The 16386-nt window shown below is 54.3% G+C and overlaps 2 protein-coding genes across 5 annotated transcripts; one reads left to right on the forward strand and one right to left on the reverse strand.

Moving 5' to 3' along the window:
• Positions 1-1993: 1993 nt before the first annotated feature.
• On the forward strand, positions 1994-12281 carry P2RX6 (purinergic receptor P2X 6). Of its 4 annotated transcripts, XM_068209231.1 has the most exons (12): positions 1997-2234; positions 2341-2485; positions 2685-2756; positions 4823-4898; positions 5337-5430; positions 5715-5795; positions 6530-6671; positions 6845-6954; positions 8580-8673; positions 10277-10342; positions 11037-11114; positions 11850-12281. In XM_068209231.1, the coding sequence occupies exons 1-12, from the start codon at positions 2110-2112 to the stop codon at positions 11886-11888; spliced, it is 1122 nt and encodes a 373-aa protein (XP_068065332.1). In that variant the 5' UTR covers positions 1997-2109; the 3' UTR covers positions 11889-12281. The 4 variants fall into 4 exon arrangements, with proteins under 4 accessions (XP_068065331.1, XP_068065334.1, XP_068065333.1 ...); XM_068209230.1 differs by lacking the exon at positions 11850-12281 and having other exon boundaries at positions 1994-2234; positions 11037-11685; XM_068209233.1 differs by lacking the exons at positions 4823-4898; positions 11850-12281 and having other exon boundaries at positions 1994-2181; positions 11037-11685.
• A 479-nt stretch (positions 12282-12760) lies between these two features.
• Positions 12761-14414, reverse strand: LOC137485031 (transmembrane protein 17B-like). Its single transcript, XM_068209260.1, has 4 exons — positions 14297-14414; positions 13915-14018; positions 13420-13533; positions 12761-13042 (listed from the first exon to the last, which is right to left on the reverse strand). Exons 1-4 carry the CDS (start codon positions 14412-14414, stop codon positions 12761-12763), a joined length of 618 nt encoding a protein of 205 aa, XP_068065361.1.
• Between the last annotated feature and the right edge of the window lie 1972 nt (positions 14415-16386).

Here is a 16386-nt window from a genome sequence, read left to right on the forward strand (position 1 = left end):
TAAACAGAAGCATGGCCATGACCTTGTGATTATACAAAAAATACTACAAAATCAAATTATTTTCTCCATCCACGGATATTAGAGACAGGAAAATTAACTGGAAGGGACCTCAGAGAACTGTTCCAGACAAAATATAAACTTAACAAAAAGGTTTATCATCAAAAATGAGTAGGAAAGACTGTACCCTTTTATGGTCCAAACTACACATTTCTAGGATGCTGTGCCTGCTGAAAGCAGCTTCCGGTGGGACTACCTGACATAAATGTACAGAAGGTTTATAATTTCTACCTAAAAATACTATATTTAAAATATTAATTTAAAACAGAAGGTTTAATATTTTTTTCCTAAAAATATTAATTTTAAAATGTGGGGAGATGACATAAAGAAAAATTCTTTCTGAGATGTAATGACCCATTTACACATCCCATCCTCCCACCTGCATCCAGGGAAGGAGATGATTCTGGTTCCTGAGCACTTCAAAGCAGTCTGCTGGCAAATCCCCTCTGCTGGCCAACATCACATCTCATGTGGTGAACCCTGGGCTCTGGTAGGTCCCCGAACCTCCATCAGGGCAGGCTGGAATGGGTCCTTGATGAAAAACTTGGTTTGCTCCAACATCCAGAGGAATGACATCATTTTCATTAGCTGGAAAGAAAATTTGCCCATTCCTTGGTCGGGAACTGGTCTGTACTGGTTTAGCAGAGCCTGGGAGAGCTGAGGGTGCTCACCTGGAGAGGAGAAGGCTCCAGGAAGAGCTCAGAGCCCCTTGCAGGGCCTAAAGGGGCTCCAGGAGAGCTGGAGAGGGACTGGGGACAAGGGATGGAGGGACAGGACACAGGGAATGGCTTCCCAGTGCCAGAGGGCAGGGATGGATGGGATATTGGGAAGGAATTGTTCCCTGGCAGGGTGGGCAGGACCTGGCACAGGGTGCCCAGAGCAGCTGTGGCTGCCCCTGGATCCCTGGCAGTGCCCAAGGCCAGGCTGGATGGGGCTTGGAGCAGCCTGGGACAGTGGGAGGTGTCCCTGCCATGGCAGGGGTGGAGTGGAAGGGCTTTGTTATATGTAACAGGTATAATTCGCGCTTTTTTTTTTTTTTCATGATATATATATAATATTAAATAATTGTTAGGATGTACCCTTTGGCATTAGAAGCCCCCCTTCTCAGGCAAAACTGAGTGTGTGTTGAAACCTGATTTACAAGCAAGGGGATGTGGCTCGCCAGGAGATGGGCCTTATCTGAGGCGATATGGAGACACCCAGGCGCTGATCACCATCAGGAACATCCCCCCCGGGCCGATACATGTGAATACTCTGTTCCCCTAAATTTCATCAAGAGTTTCCACTACACCAGACTTTGAATTTCTCTACCTTGTCGCTGAGAAGGAAATCTCATCAACTTATGGGACTTTGAATGAAACAAAGGACTGAATGCCGAAATCCTGGCTTCAGGCAGAATTTTCCCTATAAAAAATCGCTTGTACCAGGGTGGTGGTGTGGGGGCATGGAGTGAAACCTCTGCTGAGGCTGATCTCTGTGTCTTGCACCCAGCGCCGATCCCGGGCTCGGCACTGTCCTTTTCCTTGTGGCTGGCTAAGTTAGATCTCTATTGCTAAAATAAATTCTTTTTATTTTTTTAATTTGGTTGGATCATTTTTCATTTATAACAGCTTTAAGGTCTCTTCCAACCCAAACCATTTTGGGATTCTCGTTGTGGGGAGAGCCCGCGGCTGGAGGCGGCGGAGACTCGCCCGGCTGCCTGGCAGGCCCTACGGCCGCTGTGACCCCATCACGGCCGATGCGACCCCTCCCGTCCGGGCGTCGAGGCTGCGGGCCCGGCCCGGCCTCAGGGCTCCCCCTGCCCCCGCCCGCCGCCGCCGCCATGGCGACGGGGAGGGGCGGGGCTGCGGGAGCGGGGGGCCGGCCTATGCCGGGAGCGCGGGCAGGGCCGGGGGCCGCCTTTCCCTGCACTGGCCGCCTTTCGCTCCGGGGGCCGCCTTTCCCTGCCCTGGCCGCCTTTCGCTCCGGGGGCCGCTATCCTCACCGCACCCCCCTTTGCCTTTCGTGCCGCTAACCCCCCGCCCCGTGCCCGCCTTTCCCCCCGGTGCCACCATGCCGGGCCCACCCTGCGGGTCCCTGCTCGACTACAAGACTGCCAAGTTCTCGCTGACGCGGAACCGGCGGGTGGGGCTGCTGCACCGGCTGCTGCAGCTGAGCGCGCTTGGCTACCTGCTGGGGTAGGGAGCCTGCCCTCGGGCTGGCCGGTCCCTCCTGGGCTACGGACATCCCCCCCAGCCCTCGGGCCCGGCCGGGGGTCCCTCAGAGCCCCCCGCATCTCCGCAGGTGGGTGCTGCTGCTGCGGAAGGGGTACCAGGAGCGCGACACAGCCCCACGTGTCGCCGTGGTCACGAAGGTGAAGGGGGCAGCGGTCGCCGAGGCCGCAGGCCGGCGGCTCTGGGACGCTGCGGATCTCACCTGGCCCCCGCAGGTACGGCCGGGCCCCGGGCAGGGACAGGGAGGTCACACATATGGTTAGTCATCTTGGCAAGGGGATGCTGCGGGTACCACTGGCCTCCTAAAGCCCTGGCAAGCCCGTTAGTGCCTGTTCCGCCCACGGTGTCACAGGGCGTCCCCTTGGACCCACCCTGGTGTCAACCTCCTTTTGACAGCGCCTTCTTGCTTCCCAGGGAGAAAATGTGCTTTTCCTGGTGACCCATTTCATCGCCACAATCCAGCAAGCCCAAGGCACCTGCCCCGAGGTGAGTGAATGGACCTGCCCCAGCCCGGCCTCACAGGGCGGGGGATAGAGCCAGTGGTTCTGCTGCTCATTGGAACCCAGTGGAAGACCAGATAAAAGGGGAAAATGGATTTATATTCCCACAAAACCCAGTTCCCCTCATACTCACTGGATCATAGTGCATCCCAGCACATCTGCACTTGCTCTGTCATAGCTTCATGAGCCAAGACGTGTATGCATATTCTCTACCAGAACTGTTTGTGGTGGCCAGGACAGGAGACATGGGGCCTCTCCAGCTCTGAACTCTTTGTGTGGTGGCACTGTATGGCCATTCCAGGCTTCCTGCTGCCCTTGAACAAGGGGATGCCTTGACACACACTCCATGGATACCTGTGTCATGTTTCCTTGATAACTCCCTGCTGCAGGACTAGTGTCCATCTTAGTGTCCTATTTTTAGGAGGAGCACAGTACAAGGTCTAGATGGTTTTCCAGCCATCCAGCACTTAATGGTATATGTTCTCTGAGAGAACTCTTCCCTTTAAGGCTGGAGTCAGGCCAGCTCCTCTGCTGAGCTCTCCCAGGCTGAATCCAGCTCAGCAAATGTCCTTTAAGCTGAACCACTGCTGGCACTTTGTACCTAAGCCAAGCACCAATTGTCCTAATGGTCCCTTCAGCTCCTGCTGTAGCCAAATGCTGCAGAGGAGGAGAAAGACTGGGTTTGGGTTGGGGAAAATGGCACCAATGATCCATTTTTCAAATGCTGAGAACTCCTAAAGTCCCAACAGGGAGGAGGACAAGTGCTGTAGGGTATTTCGGGGTTCTCACAGACAGCCACAGGCACCTCAAGGTGCTGGGTTTGCAGTGTGCAAGCCAAGGACACACAGAGCTGAGGATTTCATTCCATTCCAGAGCTGGGGTGTGTGTGGATGCCTGTCCCAGCCTACGCCCCATGCTGGTCTCCAAGACTTCCTCAGTTCCTGGCATTGGGGCTGTAGATGACATTCATATTTGGAAAGCTTTGAATATTTCGTAGTAGCAGCTTTTGGCTTTGCAGGGAGTTTGAGCTGTCTTAATATTCTTGATGACCAGAGTACTTGGTGCTGGCAGATGAGTTTGTCTATGGCCAGAGGCAGCATCAAACACAAGCCGAGCTGTTTCAGCAGCTGTACATGCACTTAAGTCTTTGCATCCTTTTATCCCTTTATGTTCCTTTTTGACTACCAAGTTCTCTCCTTCCCATGCTTTCTCCTCCACCCCTAAATAATCCATTCCCTAAACACCTAGTGCAGCACCCACATGTTCTCCTGCATCCCATAATGACTCTAGACACCTAGGGAGACCTTACCCAGCCCAAAGATGCCGCTCCTCTCAGATCATGTTGGTGGGTTTTACACCTGAATGAATGGCTGAGGCTGTCCTGGGGCAGCCCAGGGAAGGCCTGAACAGACCCCCCAGTTCTGAATCCATAACTGATGATTCCTTCTACATTTGGGCCTCTGTGCCCCTCAGAGCTTGGGGAGGGGATTTCTGATGAGCTGGTGACTCCTGTCATGGCCTGGGATAGCTGGGGAAGGTATTAGTGGTGTTTCCCCAAATACAATAATCTCTCTGTGTTTGAATAAGAGGTTTTTACTGCTCCTGACAATCAGGTAGGTCCAGAGTAAGGGTGAAGCTTTCCCTGTAAAGCTTGTAAAACTTGTGTTAAGCTGGATTTAGGGTCTACTAAGCTCTCCCCCAGGGAATTCATCATGGTACTTTACAAGGTGCTTAATGGGCTCAGTCATTAGGGCCCTCCTGAATCCCCCTGTGCTGGTTCCCAGTTCCATCTGAAAGGTCTGAGGCAGCTCCTGAGGCTTCCTCTGCCACTGAGCAGCAGGACACAAGTGCTCTGGAGAGGAAGGATTGCCCTTTGGACATGCCTCTCTTCTGACTGACTAGAGGCTGATGAATGTTCGTCTCTTAACAGTTTGGGAAGCACTTGGAGAAGCAGGAGCAGCAGTGCAACACGGGGGTGGGGGGCGGGGAGTGACAGCATGGCCTCAGGTAGCTGCACAGTGCAGTGACAGCACTTCTCTCTGTCCCTCCCAGAGCCCCTCTGTCCTCGATGGGATGTGCACAGAAGATGCAGATTGTCCCATGGGAAACCCTGTGGTTCATGGCAATGGTACTGGGTGTTTTGCTAAATAAACAAAATCCTAGAATGGTTTGGGTTAAAAAGGAACTTAGAGGTCATCTTGTTCCACCCCCTGCCATGGCTTGGGACAGCTTCCACTGTCCCAGGCTGCTCCAAGCCCTGATGTCCAGCCTGGCCTTGGACACTTGCAGGGATCCAGGGGCAGCCACAGCTTCTCTGGGCACCCTGTGCCTGGGCGTGTCCACCCTGCCAGGGAATAATTCCTTCCCAATATCCCATCTAAACTCGCCTCTGCCACTGGGAAGCCATTCCCCCTTGTCCTGTCCCTCCAGGCCCTTGTCCCAAGTCCCTCTCCAGCTCTCTTGGAGCCCCTTTAGGCACTGGAAAGGGCTCTAATGACTCTCCGAAGTCTTCTCCAGGTGATCAACCCCAACTTTCTCATCCTGTCTTATATTGTCTTGTTTCTAGGGATAAAAACTGGGAAATGTTTGATGTTCAATGCCAGCCATTCCACCTGTGAGATCTATGGCTGGTGTCCTGTGGAGAATAGCACCCTGCCCAGGTAATCACACATTAGGAGACAGCAGATATTGGGAGCTTTGGCTCCTTCCCTCTGTGTTACCAGGAGTCTGACCACACGTGCCCAAGGGACAGCCAGGCTCAGGGAGACCTCTGGCATTGACTTTCTGGTCAGTTAAACTCAGAGGGTGTCACCCAAGAGCATTTCTTGCACCTGTCCATTGTAGCCAAAATCTTGGGGTTGCAGGAGAGACTGGGAAATGGGAAATGGGAAATGGGGCCTTGGCCACTGTGCAAGACTTGACTTTGTTGGCGGTTGTTTTCTAGGAAACCTCTTCTGGCTGAGGCAGAGAATTTCACTCTTTTTATAAAAAATACTGTCCACTTCACCAAATTTAACTTCTCCAAGTAAGTACAGTACTTCCCAGCTGGGCTGAGCATGCAGCCTGGTCCAGCCTTGGCACTGAGCCTGTCATGAGGCTGAGGAGCTGAAGCACTCATGGAACCAGTGGCACCCAGGGCAGGTGGTGCTGGGGCAGTTAGGGCAGGACAAGTGTTGAGGTAAATACCGGTCACTTCAGCTGTGCTGGGTGTGCAGCCCTAAGAGCTGTGTGATGGGGACATCTCAGAGAGAGGGACTGGTGTCCATCTGCCCACGTAGAGCACTGCGGAGAGCCAGACAAGGCCAGCCATTCCCCAGCTCTCATTTGGAAGTGAAACTAATATTTTTGTCTTTTTGTCCTTGCAAAGTGGTTTCACAGAAGGCAAGTAAAGGGCTGCACTGGCCCCACAGTCCCAGGCACACTGACTGCTGCCTTACCAGCGCAGGAGACATGGCATGAACTGTCCCTGCTGTTACCCCTAGCAGTGACCAGAGCTGGGTGCTGGGAAGAAACAAAGGAGCACAAAGAGGTGGAAGGGAAGGCCATGGCACATGCTATAGAGGATAACTCCACATGAGATTCCTCTGGGCTGTTTTTTCTCCATGCTCTTCCATCTGAGGCTTTAGGCAAGGCATTGACTGTCCCCCCACTGATGCAGGAGCACTGGTGGGCCCAATCCAATGAGAGGGTTCCCTTTGCAGTCCCACAGCTGGGCTCCATGACCTCCCACACCCCTGCCCCCCCTCTCTCCTGTCTCAGGTGCAACACTTTACAAACCACTGACCCCGGCTATTTCAAGAGCTGCACATATGATCCAGTCTTCAACCCCTCCTGCCCTGTGTTCCGTGTCCGTGACATGGTGGAGGCTGCTGGAGAGAACTTTGGAGACCTTGCACTGCTGGTACTTGCTTTTTATATAACTATAAGGCAATTCAAAATTCCCCAAGGATGTGAGCAAGAAGCAGAGGACTGACCTGAAATGCTAAGGGAATATGTGATCTGGGAATGTCTGAACAGTTAATGACTTGGCTAATCTGATTCCATGCTTCTCCTGGAATAAAATGTGTTTTGCAGGGAGGAAGCATCAGGGTTCTTATCGAGTGGAACTGCGACCTGGACCACCCTGCAACTCAGTGCCAACCACAGTATTCCTTCAGCCTGCAGGACATGAGGTACAGTTTCAGGTGAGGATGCTGGGACAGTGGCCACACAGGCCTGTGGGATCAGCACATGGCAGTTGTTTGAGATTTCAGCTCTGATGGATGCTCTGAAAGAAGCAGCAGGGACAGGAAGCGTGCCTCAGTCAGTTCACAAATGACACAGAGCTGTGTGGGAGTGTGGATCAGCTGGAAGGAAGGAAGCCCTGAGGAAGGAGCTGGACAGGCTGGATCCATGGGCTGAAGCCAGTGGTGTGAGGTTCAACAAGGTCAAGTGCCAGGTTCTGTCTTGGGAACAATGCCATGGAATGTTTCAGGCTGGAAAGATGCAGGCAGAAAAGGACCTGAAGGTAAACGTGAACCCAGATGAGCAGGAAGGCCAAGGGCACCTTATCTGTGCTGGCACTGCTGGGGCACCTCCAGTGCTGGGGCAGCTCTGGGCCCCTCCTGACAGAGAGACCTGCAGGGGCTGGAGCATGTCCAGGGCAGGGAACGGAGCTGGGAAGGGGCTGGAGCCCCAGGAGAGGCTGAGGGAGCTGGAAAGGGGCTCAGCCTGGAGAAAAGGAGGCTCAGGAGGAACCCTATGGCTCTGCACAACTCCTGACAGGAGGGGACAGCTGGGGCAGGTTGGGCTCTGCTCCCAGGGAACAAGGAGCCTTATTGGAGGGAATAGCCTGAAGTTGCACTAAGGGAGTGTTTAGATTGCATGTTTGTCGCCACAGACCCCCAGCTGGGTAATAATTAGCATTGACTCCATGATTGCAGAAGACTGATCAATTGCTTTATTATTATCATCATCTTATACTATATTATGCTGTACTTATTAAGAAACTCAGTAGCCCTTACAGCCAGTCTGATACAGCTTTTACCTAATTGGTCAATCAATCCAAACACCATCCAGTGTCCAATTAAGAAATCACCCTTTCGTAAACAAATGTCCATGACACAGTCCACATGTGCACAGCAGCAGGTGCAACAAGTGGAGATAAGAATTGTTTCTCATTGTTTTCTCTGATCTTCTCACAGCCTTCCCCGGGAAAATGCCTGGGAAAGTCTGTGCCTGCTCTCTGTGGCCAGAGAGCTGCTGCCACACACAGAGAGCTGCTGTTAGAAAAAATCTTTTCACTGAAACGTTTGTCCAGCCCTGATGCAGCTGCCCAGGGAAGTGTTGGAGTCCCCATCCCTGGAGGAATTTAAAACCTGTGTAGATGTGGCACCTGGGGACATGGGTCAGTGCTGGGTTAATTGTTTGGATTTAAAGATCTTAGAGACCTTTAAGCCATTGGGAAATGGTAACTAAGGGCAGGGCCTGTCAGTACAGGGATGCTGTAGCAATTCCCACACTTTGTAGCTCTTTTGTGTTTGGAGCTGAGCAGGGCATTACCTGCCTGAGGGCAGGGACCTGTGATTGTCCCCACCTGAGCTGGGCACACTGAGAGCTTTGTGCTCCCATTGACCCAGACTGGGTGCTGAGGGGATGCCAATGCCCCGCTGTTGGTGCCAGTGAGTCACCACTGCATGTGTATGCCCATTTCCCAGCCTGGAGGACACCCAGGAACCCACAGGCCCAGCAATCCTTTGGCACTGGCACCCCTTTCCCTCCCTGCCTGCATGCAGCCGCCTTTCTGAGCCATGCCCAATGTCTCCCACAGAACTGCTTCCTACTACCGGGGCTCGCAGCAGCAGCTCTACCGGAACCTGCTGAAGCTGTACGGGATCCGCTTTGACCTCTCCGTGCACGGCCAGGTACCGTGAGCTCCTCAGCCCCGGGGCTGACTCCTCACACCACTGCTTCCACTCTACCCCCGTAGTTTCTGCTGCCATCACTTCTCTCCACCTGGGTGAGCTCTTCACCTCTTCCCAGAGCTTTCTAAGCAGAGCAGGAGAAAACAGTCTCTCCCATTTGAAGAAAAACCTTTTGGTAATGCCCTGAGGAGGGAGATTTTCCTCTCTTGAGAGTCTGACATGGGGGCCATTAAGTGTTCAGTAAGCAAGGTGAGCTGGTCTGGTCTTGTAGGTGTCTCTCACTGAGGGCGTTATGTTGGGAGCATCCAGACAAAGATCAACCTGAACTCTACTGGACCTGGACAATTAATCCCTTCTTGATTAAAAGTACCCTCAGGGGGGAAAGATGTGGTGTGATTAAGGCTGGACGTGCCCCAGCCATGTGCACTGAGAGCCCAGAAACACCCTGTGTCTTGGATTCATCCTCAGCATTGTGGACAGGAGGTAAAGGGCTTCTCTGCCCTGCTCAGGTGCAGTGCTGCACCTGCTCTCATGTCCCCAGCAACAGAAGGATTTGGAACTGCTGGAGTGAGCCCAGAGGAGGCCATGGAGCTGCTCCAAGGGCTGGAGCCCCTCTGCTCTGGAGTCAGGTTGGGAGAGATGGGGGTGTTCACCTGGAGAGGAGAAGGCTCCAGGGAGAGCTCAGAGCCCCTTGCAGGGCCTAAAGGGGCTCCAGGAGAGCTGGAGAGGGACTGGGGACAAGGGATGGAGGGACAGGACACGGGGAATGGCTTCTCAGGGATAGGATATTGGGAAGAAATCCTTCCCTGTGAGGGTGATGATACCCTGGCACAGGTTGCCCACAGAAGCTGTGACTGCCCCATCCCTGGAAGTGTCCAAGGCCACGCAGGATGGGGCTTGGAGCACCCTGGGGTAGTGGAAGGTGTCCCTGCCCATGATAGAGGGTGGAATGAGATAAGCTTTCAGGTCTCTTCCAACCCAAACTATTCCATGTTTCCATGATTGTTGATGCTACTCTGTGCAGCATCACAAACTCAGTGCTTAGCTTTCCAAAGAGGGAGCCTGTGCTGAGAGCATTTCCCACACTGAAAGATGTCCACAAGCTGGTCTTTCATGCTTAGCAGTGCCCTTTGTACCTGAAGAAGGTGAAGCACACAGTGCAGGACAGGATGTACCACTTCTAGGCTGAGAGAGCAGGTCCAGGAGCTGTGGAGAGAACAGCCAGAAGCAAAACCACCAGACAGACTCATTTGTGAAGGGATGGACACATCACATCAGGGTTGTGTTTGCTGGGATGTGGTTCCATGGATGCCAGCTGCAGCAAGAGTGAGGTTCTTGCTGTGCCTGCAGGAGCAGGTGGGTCACAGTAACCTCTGCTGCTTCCAGGTCATCAGGCACCTCAGTCCCTTCTTTGACAACCGGAGGGGGTTGGAGTCAGCACAACAGCAGTTCCTACAAATCAGCATGGGGAAATATATCCCTGGGTCCTTCCAGCGCCTCCTGACGTTGAGCATGCTGCCCCGCAAGACTCGGCCCACAACCTTCTCACCCCTCTGACTGCTCTTCACCCTCTCTCTTACCCCCCCCCACTGTTTCTCACCAGGCTGGGAAGTTCAGCATTGTTCCTACTGCCGTGAGCTTTGGCACCAGCATCGCCTTCTTTGGTGCTGTGAGTACTCCAGATACACTCTCCTCCTTCGATCCATGGCTTGGGATTTGCCACTTCTCATTTGTTTCCCTGCCTGCCTGGGCACAAGGCTTTCTTAGTGGCAGCCAGCACAGAGGAGAGATGGTCTGGCAGGGTGTCAGCTCAGGTCTCCCTCTGACCATTAGTAATGACACCACTGGATTGGGATCCTGAGTGCTGTCTGGGTCACATCTCATGGAAGTCAGGTTTTTGTGTGGATCCTGGGACAGAGCATCACTGGGATGCTGCTGGCAGGAGAGAGCAGCTCCTCTCTGCTTCTCTGATTCTGAAGGGATGCAGTGTCCTGTCACTATGGTGGGGCAGCCCCTTGTAGAGCCCTTCTGTGGCTCTTCCCTTCCAGCAGAGTAACAGGGAGGTCCCCCACCTGCCCCCCTTTCCTCCCTGACATGCTCATCCCAGTCCATATGTGACTGTGAAGGTGCTGGAACAGCCCTCCCTGTCTATCCATTGCAGCCTGGGGATCCTCTCTGACCTCCTGTGCAGCTCCTGGGACCGGGTTGGGTCAGAGAGGAGCCAGTGGAACTGGCTGGAGGCAGGACTGGCTCGCTGCCCCAGCAAATGCTCACAGCTGGTTGCAGGGCTCAGTGAGAGCCAGGATGGAAGGCCAGGCATTCCTGTGGGAAGTATCCGGTTGTCAGTGTTTGTCTGTCTCCAGGCTACAATGGTCTGTGACTTGGTTCTGCTCTACCTGGATGCAAAAGCTGACCTTTATTGGAAGGAAAAGTTTGAGGAGGTAAGGATAGGGCCACATGGGAGAGAGGAGGTTTTGAAATTAACCATTTTGGATTTAATGATTTTTTGCCCTTTGGTTAAAACTCAGTTCCCAAGATCAGGGAAAAATCTGGTGGAGCAGCTCTTAGTTTTCAACTTTTGAGCTTGCTTGCCAGTCTGAACTGGGAGAGGGATTCAGCTGGTGCCGGGAGTCAGGGAAAGTTGCACCATGACCTCAGCTACTGTCAAAACATCCATCAGTGGGTTACCATGGAGACCTTACCTGGAAAACTGACACAGCTCTGTGCTTTTCACCCTCTTCCAAAGGGAAGCATAGCATCTGTTGAGACTCCATGCAGAGAGGGACCAGCTCTTTAGGGTACAACCTGTTCTGTGGTTCATTGACAGGTTTATGTGCCAAGCATGATTCTATTGTGGGAATTCACTGCCCTGGTGAATCAGGGAGGCCCCTACAGACCACGAGAGCTGGCAGCCCTGCCTCAGCTCATTTCCAGCTTTGTCTGGCCAAATCTTTGGAGACTTTGAGGACTGAGATCCCCCATCTCCTGGTGAACTGTCCCAAAGCTGCACCATCCTGTGGGGGGAGGGAAACTTTTCTAATGCCTGATCTCGAATCCAGAGTGGGGTGGGGGTTCTGGACAGTGAATCTGGTTGCATGGAACCAAGCAGAGTAGCCGAGGGCCACCTGAGCTGCCTCTGTGCTTGTTGTATACTGATGTCCCTGTTCATTTTGCAGGCAAGACCCCCTAAAGGTAAGCCTGAGGCCACAGCTTAGGGGCATTGGGAATGCTCCACCACAAACACCCTTCCCTCCAGAGCCACCTGCAGGTAGATATGATGGGGACACGGCTGGAGCCCTGGTGGAGGTGGGCCAGTCCTGGCCCAGGTGGCCACTGCTGGGGTTAGGGTCTGCCTTTCCTGGAGAAGCACTGGCAGCAGCAGCAGTTCTTGGCTCCTGGAGCACAAAGCCATCCCAGGGGCAGCTCCCAGCACTGACAGCCAGTGCCAGAGCAGAGCTGCCCCAGAGTGTGCTGAGGAGCAGCTGGTCCTGCTTGGCACAAGAGGCTTAAAGCATTTTGCATTTCTCCATGTTCCAATAATCATGGGCCTTGATTTCCCTTGAAAAACAGGGATGCAATGGAATAAAGCTGTTCTGCAAGCGGGAGAAGGTTTTGCTCTATCTCTCACCCTGGAGGAACTATAAGGTTGTGGAGTGCTGCTCTTGCACCTTGTGGCACCCTGCATGCTTCCAGCTGGGATGGCTTCATGTGGACCACCTGGATTCTCAGAAGCTCCCTGGGATGCTCAGGAAGGGTTTAGGAGCAAAGTTTGAAGTTCCAGCCCTGAGCTGGTACTTCCTAGGGGTATGCAGTGGCTCCTGCACCCTGATTCCTGCCTCCTGCCAGGGCTGATGCTCAACAAGGACAGGCACAGCTCTGGGGTGAGCTGGAACGTTTCAGAGGTGCTAACCCCTCACTCCCACTTTTCCCAGGCTGTGTTAGCTGGTGCAAGGCTGGGATCAGCTGGGCTGTGCCTGGATGCTGTTCTGGGGTCTCCACAAAGCTCAGAAACAGTGTCTGTGGGTTCAAGCACTGTTTAATGCTCCTTGCTAGGACCAGCTGTGTGGGGTGGAGGGGTCATGCAGCATCATCCCATCTCGGCTGCCTGTCCCCCTGTGCCCCCTGGCTCCAACTGGCCCCTACCACCTTCCTGGAACTGCCGCAAGTAGAACTGTGCCGCCAGCTGCTTGGTCATGGTCCTCAGCGCCAGGAAGGCAGCCACGATCTCGGGGAGGAGGAAGGCCAGGAACAAGCTGTGCACGGGCACCTCCAGCGGTAGGTGGATGACCTGCCTGTCCATCAGCAGGAAGAGCAGGAGGGGCAGCTGGATCAGGAAGGAGAGGAGCAGGAACCCAGCCAGCTCAGGCACCTGAAGGATCAGAACCTGATGAGATAGGGCAAGGAGGCAGTGGTGGGCTGGGGGGACCCCCTGTCCCCCTGGAGCTTCCTGCATCAGCCTCTGCTGGCCTTGGCACCCAGGGACCAGGGATGTCCCTGCTCCATTGAGTTGTGGTCAGATGCTGTCAAATCCCCCAATGGAGAGACAGAGCAGGAGGGCAAATGGGTCCCCTTCATTCCCTCTCTCCAGGTCATGCCTTCACCCTTGATTCTCTTCTAGGACAGCTCCAGGTAGACCTCCAGAGAAAGGACAGTGATGGGCACATGGGTCCTAAGTGAGGGGACATCGAGTTCCCCCAGCTGGGCTGATCCTCTCTGAGCACAGAGGCCAGGGCAGGCAGTGCTTACCTTCTCCTGGAGGTTCCCCAGGTAGCCCAAGTAGAGGCGGGAGCCCTCAGCCAGCGAGAGGATGAGGAAGGCTGTGACCAGCAGGAACTGATAGTGCCAAGGCAGCAGGTGGTACTGTTATGGGGGCACAGCCTTGTCCAAGTCCAGCTGTCCATGCCCAGTTTCCCTTTCCCTGTGCACCATTCCCTGCTGTCCATGCCCTGTGCCCTCCTCCCCATACCCAGCTCTCCATGCTCTGCCAGCTCTCACCATGCTGGGGCCCAGCTCTGCCTGCTCTTCCCCCCCATTTTAACCATTCCTGCCTGGAAAGTTCATGATTTCCATCTCTAGCAGACAGAGATGAGCAGTCTTTTCTCATGGGGGTCAGGGCATTTTGGGGATCCATTAATTCTGAAGAGGCTCCTCTGTCCCCTGCCCACTTTGTCACCCACCCAAGCCCAGGCAGACTTGGCAGGAGCAGCTCCTCCCATCCCTACATGCCCCAAGGGATGGTACCTTCAGGTGCAGCATAATCCCCTCAGCCAGGCACCAGACTGGGAAGTAGTAGATGTTGAAGTAGAGCATCACCTGGAGGGGCAGGCTGGACAGCACCTTGTGAACTAGGCAGGACAGGCAGGGATGGGCAGGCTGCTCACCAGCCCCGGGGTCCCCCTGCCCAGAGGGACCCCCCTCACAGCTTGTGGAGAGGAGCAACAGACCCTGGCTCCCACAAGCAGCTGATTGCAGCAAATGTTCTTATTTTTGCTCCCCTCCCTGGTGGGTGAGTTCAGGGACCCTTTGGGTGCTGCTGCCTCAGAGGCACCCAGGTGCTTTGGTGATGTGCTGAACAGGGTCATGGGGATGGACAGCCCCTGTTCCCAAGCCCCTCTGCCCATACCTGGCTGGTAGGTGTGGACAGTGCCGCTATCCCACGTCTTGTTGTTGATGAAGAGGGAGCCACTGAAGGTCACCAAGCCTCGGCGCAGGCTGGGGGGCAGTGGGGTGGGTACAGCCATGGACAGCAGCTGAATCCTGCTCACCCCAGCCCGGCTCAGCCTGGATTAGCCGAGGGAATCAAGGAGATGACAGGCCAGGCTAATGCGCAGGGCCACACGGCCATTGGCTCCCTGGGGACAGGGTTGCTGACCTGGAAGGGGGATCTGAGGAAGGAGAATTCCCACCTTGGAACACCACGCCCACACAGGAATCACAAGGTGGAGTTGCAAGCTAGTCACAAGTCACAGAGCATCTCCCCTCAACAGCATCTTTAGGGGGTGACAGCAGCTTGTACCTGTCACTGTGACTTGCAGCAGCTGCACCCTCTCCCAGCCAGGCTCTATCAACACAAATATTGCTCAAAGACCCCTGACAGATGAGGATGCCTCATGAGAGGATGGTACTCTTCACCTGAAATGCTTCTTCAAGGCCTCCAGGTTCATGGAACATTTACCCATCACTGTGAGTTCCTCAAGCCCCATCCAGGCTCAGGGGTGCTGGGGAGGGCAGTGGGGGATGATGTGTTAGGGGATGGCTAAGCCAGAGGTGAATGGGAGGGAAAGGTTCTTCAGGAACTTCAAGTTTAAAACCACAGAATTATTAAGGTGGGAAAACCCCTCTAAGATGATCAGGTCAAATCATTAGCCCAGCACTGCCAAGGCCACCATTAAACCCTGTCCCCGAGTGCTACATTTACACATTTTTTGAACACTTCCAGGGATGGGGACTCCATCACTGCCCTGGGAAGTCTGTATAAGAGCTGGACAAACCTTTCCAAACAAAGGAATATTCCCTAATATCCAACCTGAACCTCTCCTGGCCCAGCCTGAGGCCGTTCCCTCTCCTCCTGTCCCTGTTCCCTGGGAGCAGAGCCCGAACCCCCCGGCTGTCCCCTCCTGTCAGGAGTTGTGCAGAGCCACAAAGTCCCCCCTGAGCCTCCTTTTCTCCAGGCTGAGCCCCTTTCCCAGCTCCTTCAGCTGCTCCTGGGGCTTCAGCCCCTTCCCCAGCACTGTTGCCTTCTTGGACACACTCTATAAGTGTGAGTCAGTTCTACCCAACAGATGTGGTCCCACCTCATGATCTTCAGCCTCCAACTCACCCCATAAGTTGCATCAGAGAAGCTGCTTCAAATAGTGAGAGCAAGTGCTATAAGTGAGGTCCTTAAGGGCCAGGAACTGTCAAGGAACACAAGAAACCAAAGAAAGATTATTCTTTCCCTGAATAAAGCTAAAATGAAATTGCAAAGCTCACTGCCAAGTGCTGCCAAAACCAAATTATCTGGGGCTGAAAGCATGGTTAACCCAGCACCTGATTGGCTGAAGTTGTAGGATCACAGAATGGATTGGGTTGGAAGAGACCTCAAAGCTCATCTCATCCCACCCCCTGCCATGGGCACGGACATCTTCCACTGTCCCAGGCTGCTCCAAGCCCCCTCCAACCTGGCTTTGGGCACTGCCAGGGATCCAGGGGCAGCCCCAGCTGCTCTGGGCACCCTGTGCCAGGTCCTGCCCACCCTCACAGGGAAGAATTTCTCCACTATATCCCATCTTCTTCCCAACATCCCAACCTGCCCTTGTCCTGTCCCTCCATCCCTTGTCCCCAGTCCCTTTCCGGCTCTCCTGGAGCCCCTTTAGGCCCTGGAAGGGGCTCTGAGCTCTCCCTGGAGCCTTCTCTTCTCCAAGTGAACACCCCCAGCTCTCCCAGCCTGGCTCCAGAGCAGAGGGGCTCCAGTCTTCAGAGGATCTCTGTGGCCTCCTCTGGACTCGTTCCAGCAGTTCCAGGCCCTTCCTGTGCTGGTACTCTAGAGCTGGATGCAGTTCTCCAGATGGGGTCTTACCTGCATGGGGCAGGGGCAAAGCCCCAGCTGTCCCCCAAGTCCTGCCAGCACACAGGTGAGACATGGGCAGGGTGACAGGCATGGCCCAGAATCTGAGGAGCAGGAGCTCATGGAGAGCTCAGGATCTGGAGGCATCAAGTCTGCATGGGCAGGCA

Source organism: Anomalospiza imberbis, chromosome 18 (genome assembly GCF_031753505.1).
Source record: "Anomalospiza imberbis isolate Cuckoo-Finch-1a 21T00152 chromosome 18, ASM3175350v1, whole genome shotgun sequence".
In the NCBI taxonomy this organism is placed as follows: domain Eukaryota; kingdom Metazoa; phylum Chordata; class Aves; order Passeriformes; family Viduidae; genus Anomalospiza; species Anomalospiza imberbis.